The sequence below is a fragment of the Cucumis melo genome, chromosome 9, assembly GCF_025177605.1.
Source record: "Cucumis melo cultivar AY chromosome 9, USDA_Cmelo_AY_1.0, whole genome shotgun sequence".
Classification (NCBI taxonomy): Eukaryota; Viridiplantae; Streptophyta; class Magnoliopsida; order Cucurbitales; family Cucurbitaceae; genus Cucumis; species Cucumis melo.
Genome location: NC_066865.1, coordinates 20,239,067 through 20,251,944, shown reverse-complemented (window position 1 = coordinate 20,251,944; position 12,878 = coordinate 20,239,067). Strand labels below are relative to the sequence as shown.

The 12,878-nt window shown below is 25.6% G+C and overlaps 1 protein-coding gene across 1 annotated transcript; it reads right to left on the bottom strand.

The window, feature by feature from the left end:
• Positions 1–7,496: 7,496 nt before the first annotated feature.
• On the bottom strand, positions 7,497–8,540 carry LOC103504548 (21 kDa protein). Its single transcript, XM_008468894.3, has one exon. The coding sequence runs from the start codon at positions 8,453–8,455 to the stop codon at positions 7,829–7,831; it is 627 nt and encodes a 208-aa protein (XP_008467116.1). The 5' UTR covers positions 8,456–8,540; the 3' UTR covers positions 7,497–7,828.
• Positions 8,541–12,878: the final 4,338 nt, after the last annotated feature.

The following is a 12,878-nucleotide window of genomic DNA, read 5'->3' as shown; positions in this document are numbered from 1 at the left end:
GTGTAGTAGAAACAAAGAGGAAGGCTTCAGGTCCTATCAATTCACATGCAAGCTTTGGTTTTGATACCTTATTATTATTTTCTTATGTTTTTGTTCTTTTAATTAACCTTAATTTTAGTTTCAATATCCTCCTTTTGCAAATAATATTTTAAATCATTCTAGAACCAACCAAATTTGACTTCATAATTAAATTCATCGTAATCAATGAAATTACGTAATGTTTGATTGAGATAGTTTAACGTTTGAATAGATATTGTATACATTTCTAAATCTCTAAAATAAAGAGAATGTTTAAGTGGTGATATCGTTAAACTTACGATTATGGATTTAGAAAGGAAGTGAGGGTCTCAAAACAAATATGAAATACCTCTTTAAAGTTTTTCTAGACTATTTTATGTTTAAAGACAAAAAATTTTAAAAATATAATATTTATGTAAGAAGAAAAATCCCTAAATTTTGGAAGACAATGTATCACTTTCTCACCAAGCATTGTTTCCTGTCCATATCATATCTTTCCTTTTTAACAATCAATGTGTAACACGTATTGTCTAGATTGATTCACTGGAAAATATTATATTCTTTTGATTATCTTTCATATTATATTTATATTAATATTCTATTACTTTCTCAATAATTTCATTTTCAACCCTAAAACATTCTAATGATAGTCATGTTTCGAGTTCAAATCAATCTTAAATTTGTCGTATTATTATGAGAGGAAAATTATACTTGATGACAATTTAAGTTTAGAGATTTGTAAGCTTATCGTTCACTACTTTTTCCATTTTGCAGTTATAGGAAAAAAAGATCTAACCCAAGTGATACACTCAATATACACATAATACACCTGATACATTTGGTACACGTGTTTATATATACAAATGTTGAAAATGACAAAAAAAATTGTTTTTAATTTAATGGCAATTAAGTAGACATGTTTAATGACATTTAGGTAGATAAAACAATGTGACATTTTTGTAAAGAAGTTGATATTTGTTAACTTTAGAGCAAAAAAAAAACATGAAATACTTTTTTAAGAGGCATTTGGGACAAGAAGTGAGTTATTATATAATGATGGGTTATTATAGTTCAGTTACAATAGTTTCTGCGTTTGGTGTAGATTATTTTAATTTGGTTTATAATAGTATATGTCTTTGGTTTATATTTTTATAATAAATATATATGTTTTTCTTTTTCTAATCCTTAAAAAAATCAAAATCTTTTATCATAAATCTAAATATTTTGTATATCAAGTGTGTAAAATGTCTACCAAATATATATCGAGTGTGTATGGCGAGTATCAAGTTTGTCTACTAAAATGGTATCAATTGTATATCACAATTGTATCAAGTGTATTAAAGAAATGGATATCGACAATGTATCAAATATATATTGGCAATATATCAAATATGTATCAATGGTGTCTCAAGATGTATCAAATATGTATCAGGTGCATTATCAAGTGTATATAAGTTGTGTTATAAGTTTAATTTATTAAACTTATTTAATAGACACGTAAGAAGCCATTTAATGTATGATTTCACTTTATCTTAATCTTGAAAGGAGTACTAACCATTTGTAATTTGTAAAAAGGTATACATTACATACATATATATATATATACTTTGTAAAAGAAAACCTTTTAACAATGGATCATGACTTTTGATATATAATGTGTATATTTTTTCTGGTATAAGTTGGATTCACGAGAAATGTGTATATTAAGTTTTCGCATTTGAAATTTATTTGGTTCTCTTCAAATCATACAACAAGAATCTTAAACGTGAAGAGATTTGTGTATATAATTCTTACAATAAATATTTCTTTGGATTGGTAGGTAGAATATATAAGAATGAAATTTCCTTCCCAATCCAATCTCCTAAATCTGTCCAACTAATTATCCTATCATATTACCTCACAAAACTCAATTTTAAAATTGGACAATCTTAAATTCACTATCAAGTAAAAATGAATATTTAATTGTGGAGAAAATAAGAATATAAACAATATGCTTTAATATCATCATTGATTGATCCAAAAACTTAAACACATAGATGAAGGTAAATTTAATATCTAGTATGTCATGTTTGTACTCTACCAACGATTATTAATAGAATCGACACACTATAGATAGATATGTAAACTAATTTAGAAATTAAAATAAAACATGTCATAAAATATAGAGATATTGTAAAAAAAAACTATTTACTAATAAATTATATTCTTTTAGTGGTTTTTTCTACTAAGAATAAGTATACATTTGGTTTTTTTTTTTTTTTTTTTTTTGAAAAGAAATCCCTAAAATATAAGGAAAAAAAGTACATTTTGGTCCCAAAATTTTAGGTCTAGTTTCCATTTTGATCCGTAAATTTCAAAATATTATACATTTTTCTTTTAAGTTTTATGTTTGGTTTCAATTTAATCTCTAACTTTCATTGTGTTATATTTTTACCTTTGAGATTGAAGTTTTATTTGAATTTGGTTTCGTCTTTTCAATTTTCTTTAGATTTTACTAAATACTCTTTTTTTTTTATTATTATTATTGTTAATATAGATTAATTAATTTAGGTAAACTGTTTCAAATGACAAAACTTTTGAAAATATTTATAGATATAACAAAATTTTAGAATATGTCAATAATAGATATTGATAGATTTATATTGGTATCTATCAATATTGAAAGACAATGATATAGACACCGAGAGAACTTTATCAATGTATGTTATTATCTATCATTGATAGATTATGAAATTTGTTATACTGGTAAATATTTTGTTTCGGGTTTTATGCACTAAAATTAATTTTAAAATTTTATTCTATAATTATTTTAAATTAATTAATAGACATTGACGTTAAATGTTAAAAATGTAAAAATTTGAAACCTCGGAACTAAAAATATGAAATTACACTCCAACTTCATAAATGGAATTCGTAACATTTTGAATTGTATGATAGGAACTAAATTAACTAAATTCAAATATACATATAGTTTTGGAACTAAAATCCAAATGAAAATTAGATCCAAAACTATGTTACTACGAGACGGATTTTGTCTATTTTTTTTTTCTTCAAAATATAAAATAATTTGGTAAAAGGAAATACTGGTAGAAGTTTGAGAATTGATCACAAATGTGAGAGTTTTAAATTACTTGGAGTGAAATAGATAGAAGAAGAAAATAAAAATGATGGTTGAGTTGTTGTTAAATAAATTTAAGATGTAAAATTAAAAAGAAAAAAGAAAATAGTGGAAGGAAGAGTAAGGTGACAAACTATGAAGGGTCCGGACAGATCAGCAACAGTTAATGAAAAAGTGTTGTTGTTTTGTTTTTTTGGCAGTCCAATAGTGAGTGAACAAACTCCAACATGTGATTGCTTTTACTTTCAAAACTCTTTTCTTTTCTCTTCTAATTCCATTCCAAATCACCCAACCACTCCTTTCCCCTCTAACTATATATTTCTTCATTTCATAATATTTATCTCTTTTAATAGATTAAAGGGCGGTTTAAGAAACAATGGCCATAGCTACCCTCTTTGATTTCGTTGTGAAATTAGTCGTTATAGATAAAACTTTTGGGTTTGCATGTAAATGGATGGATCTCACTGATTTTTTGGATTTTCTATCTGATTTTCAGCATTTAAAGCATCGGTTTTTGTTTGTCCATCCGAGAATTGCATTGATCTTTGGAGAGTTCTTTAAGCCTTTTTATTTTATAATTTGAGAGAAGGTCGAACCCTAATGCATAAAGAGACACACAAACTACAAATCGGAAGGAGTGTTTGGCCGCTAAGGACCACTTTGAAATCCAATCCTTAAAGTCAATTTTTAATAGAACGAAAAATGTTATTAAATTTTAAATTATAAAATATTTCGAATTGATTTTAGTTGATAAAACGTATTAAATATGACAAAAGTAATTTTAATTATTTTAAAACATACGTGAACATGTACTTTATCATAGACGTGGCTTGTAACTCATGTATCATATCTTTTAAAATTTGTGTCACGAATTAACCACATATGGTCAATTGATTAATGTGCTTGGCTCAAACATGAGCAATCTTCTAAGGCAAGCAATGTCTCCACCGCATCATGTTACCTTAGCTACATACCCTAAAATTGTTTTGTGAACGTGTATTGCTTGTCATACGAGTGTTCCACATAGCCATTAGTTGAAAATGACCAAATTTTGGCAAGACAAAGTACCAAAAAACATAAATGTTAATATAGAAAAAAAATGAAAGCTCAATCAATGACATCTAAAAATTAAAACATACAAATATACCTCCAATCATTTTATATGCGCAAAATTAGGGGTACTCTTTTGTAACAATATGATAAGACATTAGCATAACATATAATGGAAATAAAGTGTAGTAATGATAGGATTATGTTTGATGATAATCTTGACAAATAAACAAAATCATGAGGAAAAAAAAGCAATAATAATAATAAAAGTTAAAGCAACTATATACTTAGAGCCATTGCTATGATTCTAAGGGATTAAGGGAAGAGGTAAAAGGGAACATTATAATTGAATGAAGTGGAAAAAGGCATAGTATAGTGAAAATAATAATCATGAAAACAAAATTAAAAGAGAATATATTTATGTATGTCTAGGCTTTTGGAGGAAAGTTTTGATTTGATTTTTTATGATGATAATTTGAAATCACTTTTGTGGGGTCTCAAAAATCACATTATGGCAAGAGGCTACTGCTTCTAACATTTTAATTTCATTAAATTTCTCTTGGTTGTTTTTTTTTTTTTTTTTTTTTTTTTTTGATGAATTCTCTTTATTCTTTTTTTTTTTTTTTTACTTTAATCTTTAAATGTATGTTTTTTTCCTTTATTTTTTAATTATTTGATTTGATGTATCTAAAAGGTAATTTTTATTGGAAATCTTTTCAAATTATGATATATTTTGTGGGAAAATAAAGTTGGGTAGATGAATTATAATATAATAGAAGGTTACATATATTTTCACAATTTATACAAGAATTATGAAATTCATTTGGGGAAAAATTCAATAAAAAATACCAACTGCATTAACTGAATTTATGTTTATCAAAATTAAAATTAGACCATTTGAAAAGTAAATATATATAAATAAAAAATATGTGAGTTCATTTTGAAGTAAACTGTCTAATTTCTTGGAGTTCAAAATTGGGAGTGGTTTAAGTATAATAATCAAATGCTAAGAATGGGCAAATATAACAAAATTTAGTCCAAACTCTTGAAGCCTATCAATAATGGAAATCTAACTTTGGTAAATTTTGTGATCGATAGTAATAGACTTTTATCGTTAATAAGTTTGTATTAATGATTGATTTTTTATCAGCGAAAGCAAAATTTATTCCGATAAAAACATATGTTGTTGGATAGAATGGATATAAACGATGAAGTCTATCACTAATGCTCTACCATAGATAGACTCTATCAATTATCTGAACTATCGTTGTCCATAACTTATAGGCTTATATTACTTAGAAACCTATATCAACAAAAGACAATGAGAGATTACATATAGCATATAGAAATGTATCCTTTAAATAGAAAACTACATATAGGCTTTTATTACATACGTTTAATCTTCAATCATAAATAGTTTTTTTGCAATTTAGTTGCTTTGAAAAATAAATTGCATTAAATTACTTTAAATATTTTGTTCGTTCTTAATGAAAAAGATGGAGAAAACAAAATTGGAGGAAGAAATTTGGAAAACGGAGAAAGAAAATAAAAATATTTGTTTGAAAAATTTATCAAAAATGAAAGAAATAGAATATAGGTAAGTTATGCATTGTGATTGAGATCTATATATCATAATAACTTATCGTTCATAGATTTACGTTGTGAATTAAAAGTAAGTAATAGGATTCTAACTAAAAAAAATTCATTATAATAGAATCCAACGTAAACATAACATTCAACAAGCCTAAAATATAAACTTTGTATCGAAAAAAAACTCAAAAATTCATTTATCATGATCATTATGATAAATACCAACAAAATAGTAAGAGAGGGAAAGAAACGTGTAAAGAGCAGAAAATCAATGAAAATCATATATGACTACGAATGGAATATTGTGTATAAAATTGGAGTGAAAATGAAATTTAGAAAGTGATAAGATTTGAGAAGAAAAATTCCAATGTCAATTAAGAATGAGAAACAATGATAAGCAAAAACAAAACAAGATCACTTGAATATTATATATAACTTAGGTTGATAGGAATAATAATATAATAAATAAGGAGATTTAACAAAAAAAAAAAAAGATGGTATAAGTTTAATTATTATCTATAAAAATATTATCCATACTATAATTATCGATCCGAGCTCAAACTCCTTTTAAATATACATTATTGTTTAAGTGTATAACAAAATCATTGGATATCACCTTAGATCAATTCAAATCTTTTTTGCATGTGACTCTTTTTTTAATAATAATAATAATAATAATAATAATTAATAATAATTAATAATAATAATATTATTAATAATAATTATTATTATTATTAATAATAATAATTATTATTATTATTATTTTCTCGTACTGACGATGACAACACATTTACTTTTAATTTGTCTCCATGAAGTATTGATCTTTGAAAAAGTGAACATAACTCTATTAACATAAGTTTGTATTTTGTAATATCAAATCAAATGAATGGCTCCTCCATCGTTAGAACAAATAGAAATAAAATGTTTTAGTTTTATGCATAATAAATAGTTTAAATATCAATTGTTTGTGTAATAGGCTATTAAGTATTGGACATAAATTCATGGATGTATTAAAATAGATATAAATTTAATTTTGTAATATATTATAATATATCAATTATTAATATTTGAAATTAGAAGTTTGGGAAGACAAAGAATAAAAAAAGATAGTTGCAAATATAGCAATTATATTTAAAATAATTATGTATAGAGTAATACTTTAAATAAATTATAAATATAGTAAAATATGTCAAAATTTATCGATGGTGATAGACAATGTAGCAAATGTTTGCCTATCATTGATAAACTACAAGAATGGTTAGTGATAGAAATCACTAATAAACTTTACTGTATTTACCATTTCTTAAAAATATTGTTACATGCTTAATAATTATTTTAAAAATGAAAAAACTTCACGTTGTACTGCTTAATGTAACTAATTGTTTAACCACAAATTTTTTCTTTCTTATTCTTTAAATGAATTTTTATTTTATTTCAATTTAAGTTTATACTGCTCCTTAATTAATTTATCTGAACCAACCAACCACTCAAAAAGCAAAAGTAGAAAAGCGCAAATCTATATATGCTCCTCTGAATAAAGCTGTTTAGAATTTGGAATCAATTTGGTAATGAGAACATTAAACTATAACCAGAATTAGTTAGAATCATCAAATAGAAAGATCCTTATTGAATGTATGAGAAGAATGAAACTGAGAAAATTATGAACTGTGGATCACTACAGCAAAAGATGAAGAATCATTGAATTCAGAAGAAGAAGAAATGCCTTGGAACACTATAAAACTAATATTTAATAACACAAAAGTGGAATTGCTTCCTTCTCTTTCTTTCATTCTGAAACTATGAAAGAAGGAACCAGCAGAACAGCGACGAACAGAACAGAACAGAGCAGAGCAGTTCAAAGTAGAGCCACACACAAATATTACCAAAACCAAAACCAAAAGAAATTTTCAGTTTCTCTGTCTAGTAACAAATTTACATCTCTATCTCTCACAAACTGTTCATTAAATACAGAACCAAACTATTTCATATAATTTCCAGAGATTTTTCAACTATATTTTTCAGAATTTTGATTCAGAAAACCTACCGATTCGATCACGGAATCCTTTTCTCCACGAAGCTGTTCACCAGCGCTAAGGCATTACTGGTGTGCTTCTTCACCTTCTCCGCTTTTGCACATACATCCTCCTTCATCGGTCCATCCGCCACATCCTCAAATCCATCCGTACACGTTTCTTGATCCGTTAACGCTGCGCTCATCCACGTCTGCACGTTGCTCATCTGGAACCTAAACGAAGGTGCATCGACGTCGTTGATCTGCCGCATCTGCTTGAGCGAGCCACGAATCTCGTCCACGGCGTCGTCGAAGTTTGTGAAACAGTCATGGAGTGCGGAAGCGGCTCTACGGTCGGCGCCGTAGTCGCCGGCGTGAGATAAATTGGAGACGTAAGCGGCCATTCTACGGGAGTTGGCGAGGCTGATGGTAATGGCGATGCGAGTGAGGGAGGCCGGGTCCTGCTGAATGTCGTTGGCGTAACGAGAAAGCGAAGTGTAACAGACGTCGGGATAGAGAGTAATGCCGCAGCTAGTGCGGATGAACTCGATACAATTGGCGGTGGCGTTGGAGGAGTTTCGGGTATCTTCATTGGCGAAAACGGGGCGGAGGTGGAAGAGAGTGGCTGCGAAGAGGAGAGAGAGGATAAGAGGCCGTTGAGGTTTCATTGTTTTTTGGATTAAAAAAGAATTAATTGGTCAAATTGCTCACAACGGAATTTGGCTTAGTGTTTTGCGTGCCAGAGCTCAGTTCACGGGAGGGCTTTATGTAGGCAGTCGACTACAGCCGAATTTACCATATTATCCATCATCCTTCCTCAATATTACGGATTTGCCCTTCCTCTTTTCTCAATTTCTTCTTTAAATCGGATTCGATGTTGATTTAATAACCATTTCTTTTGTTTGTTCTTTTTACTAAATTTTATACTATTATTTGTCTTCATTTTTGAAATAATATGGATTATCCCCCACACATGCTAACAAAATACACAAAATCTCCTAACAAATATATTTTCAATCATTCAAAATCGTAATATATATGACAATTATTACTCGGACACACAATTGGCTTAATTTAAATAAACAAAACTTAGATCTTTTGTAAGTACGAAAATTTCTATTATAACTTTTATCTTTCCATTTTTAAATGAAGAACATTCTGATCCTTTTAAGGAAGATAATCTATTTTTAACATTATTTGAAGATACATTTAGAATTTAGAATAATAGACACTTCACAATCTCAAGAATTGACATTGGTCGTCTTCTTTAGTAAACAATCCTTGAAAATAAACGCTTAAAATTTCAAAGAAATGAAAAAAAATATATATTCATACCAAAACTACATTTCAAAAGACATACCGTAAAATATGACAACAGGGAACAAAATGTTTAACATTTCAAACGACAATATGAAAAATATAACAAACACCAAATCTCTTTTCTTTTATTTTTCTTTTTCTTCTTTTGAGAAATACTCGAGCATTTAATCAAAACATGTTTTTAAAATCTATGTCTCTAGTTTTAAAATTTTGGCTCATTTTTATATAAAAAAACAGCATCAATAAAGTAAATAACCAAAATATAGAAATTTATAAGGATAAATAGTGTTAATTTTCAAAAAGTTTAAAAAGTTATCATATAAGAAAAGCTATATATAAATATGAATCTAAGTTTTATTTTTTTTAATGCACTTTAATTATGTATCTGACATCTTAATTAAACATAAACACTGAGTCTAAGTTGTAAAAAATATATCTATCATTCATAGGGGGCATTATATGGTTATACTAATTAAACAGTTATTATGTGTGTGTGTGTGTGCGCGCATGTGATTAGAGATAATTAAAAAGTAACCTATGTCTTTTTATGAAGTACGAAATTATTGACCTAAACAAAATTTAATTGTGAGGCTATATTAAGTCTTGTTTTAATGCTAGAGACCAATTTCAATTCTCTCCTTCATATGCGTTTGTATTTATTATAAACAGAAAAAATGATTGTTCCATCAATGTAGTTTAATTTAATTTTTATTTTGAGTCATTTGCAATTGTACCTAAATCTCCACGTGTGTTGTACTCTTTGCGTAAATTCTCAATTTATAAGGACTTTTTTAATTATATAATTTTAAAAACAAATATTGTCCAACATTTGTTTTTTTTTTTCTTTTTCTTTCTTTTTTATATAGTAATTCTTATTATTTTTTAGGAAGGTATTCAAATTAAAATTTAAAATAAAAAAATTGTAAAAAATAATAAAATGGACAAAATATTTACATTTGCAAAATTAAGTATAGTGAGTTTTTGTTTTTAGTGTTGTTGTGTCATGAACAATAAATAGTTTGTCCATTTTTTAAAAAAATAGCATTTAAAATAGTGTAAATTGTATTAGTTTAAAATAAAATTCAAATTAATAATATATATATTCAAATCTATATATACATTCGAACTATATTAAATTAACTATAAATTAATAATCCGTCGTAATGACACTTTGAAAATATATAAACTTAGGATATTCTTTTAATAAAAATTCTATTAAACAAATACAGTAATCAAAGTATTCCTATAAAAATAAACATGATAAATATCATATATTATATCTATAATTTTGAGCATCAAAGATTCTAATTATCTACATTAAAAAAAATAACATTTTAGGAATAATAGATGTAAAACAATATTTATAAAAAAAATGTAAATATAAAAAATATATTACTGATAATCTCTTTCGTCAATAGATTTAATTTCTACGAGTAATATAGTTTATTACTAGATTTTCAATACTAAATTTAAAAAAAAAAAAAATCGTATCTATAATTTTCATTTTCAAGTATTTTAGTTTTGATTGATACACATAATAAATCAAATGAGTGACCAAAAGTTTAAAAAGAGAAGCTAATTAACATTTTAAAATTGAATAAAAAATATATAGTTCTACGAGAATAAATAAATAACGACGTTAGGTAAAACAAAAGGGTTGATTTTATTTTAGTATAAGATAATTACGTAATTAAATAATGTTTGAAATATAAGCAATGACGAATCTAGAAAATATATTGACGAGAGTTAAAGAAAATAGTTAATGACAACATGCACTGATATTCTTATATTTTCCGACGGATTTAGTATAGATTTAGGAGCTCCAACACACCATCAACTTTATTGTCTTTATATAATATATATTAATAAAACTATTTAATTATTAATATTTATCATTTTTGAAAACATCGGTTGAAAATTAATAAAAAAAAACAATAAATTCAAGAATGGAAATAGGGTAAATTAAAAAATCAAACTCTCACTCTCTCAACTGTAATTATTTTTGTATTTTGTGTTTTGTTCTTCAATTTTATTTATTTTTTGTTTAATGTCAACCTAAGACAATTTATTTCTAAAATCTAGGTCACGAGAATTTAGATACAAACGAATGTAGGTAATGAAACGTTTGAAACATTTTAATTATATACTTTTTAAAGTAATCGTTTTAGTCCCTTTATTTTTATTCACTTTCTTAAATTAAAATGTTTTGCATGACACATTCTTCATTTTTTTTTTTTTTCCTTTCTTTTGAAACCCACTATTATTTTTGGATGAAGCCATATCAAAACTGTACCGAATGGTTTCTATTGTATTAAAAAATTGAGTTAACATTTTGGAAGACCAAAACCAACATTTTTTTAATATATTAGCAAATTTAATTTAGAGTAGAAAGTTTGAAGAAAAATAAAAAGAATGTAAATTAATATAAAAATAATAATTACGAAAAATTGCAAAAAGAGTTTGGTATATTAGACTTTAGAGTACAAGTTTTCCTTATTTAAATTTAATAACACAAAAAGACTTTCAAATTTTGATTCTCTAAAATTTCTTCAAACAAATTAAAGAAAACCCAACTAAAGACGATAAAAAAGGAAAAGGAAAAGAAAAAAGAAAAGAAAAGATTTGATGTGACTCGTAAATGATCATCATTAGTCTGTTTTATCCACAAAAAAAAAATTAATAATCGTATAAAACATTTAAGAGAAAGAGTTTTCTCTTAAAATCATATATAGTGGATCCTTGAATTTCATATATATTTTAGTTTTTTTTTTAATTTCATAAATATTTTTTTGATTTATTATCCACTTTTTTAATAATATCTTCAAAAGGAAGCCAATTTTTGTAAACTAAAAGATCTTTTTTTAAAATTTGAAATAAAATTCAACTTCTATACTTCATAGATGAAAGTTCTAAAAGAATTTCAAAGAAGATTGATTTAATTTTAAGAAAAATTAAGTGAAAATCAATTAATTACTAAACATGACCAAGATATCTTTATTTTAAATTAAAAAACTTTAGAATATAATAACCTGTTTAGTTCTTATCCAATTTAATTTTTCAATGATTGCTTTCTTATGCTTATGTTAGAAAAAAGAATTAAAAAAAAAAAAAGAAAGAAAGAACAAACACTAAAATGATCTGTTATGAAAAATTAAATAGAAAATGAATATTTGAAGAAAATATTAAAAGAAAATAAACATAAAATTAAACTACTAAAATAAGTTTAATAAATATATATTTTAATTTATAATTTTGTTAAAGGGAATCGGGAATATATATATATATATATTTGGTGGGTCATAACTCATTAGCAAGGAGGATTGAATGGCAGAAAAAAAAATATATTGTTCTTTTTAAAAAGTAATAATAATAATAATAATAATAAGAATAAAATTGTCCTTTTTTTAAGCTTGTTCTTTGTTCCCAAAAACCTTCATTCGTGTCTTTTGGGGTTTTTTCTATTGAAGAATTAATCAAACAATTGTACGAGAAGCAATATATAATTAAAAATGATTGAGTTTATTTTCACAAATCATTTTCTAAGCAATATATAATTAAAATGACTGTCCTAACTGTAAATGAATTGTTAAAGTTGATCAAATTTTCTAAATACAGAATAACATAATATTTTAACATATATGTGAGTTTTTTTCGAGGAAAAAACAAGGAAACAATTTCCAGAATTTTATGAACAGAAAAATAAAATATGTCCGAGTGGTTTTTTATCACAAAATTATATTGGAGGACAGGCTAAAAATTTAATAATATACA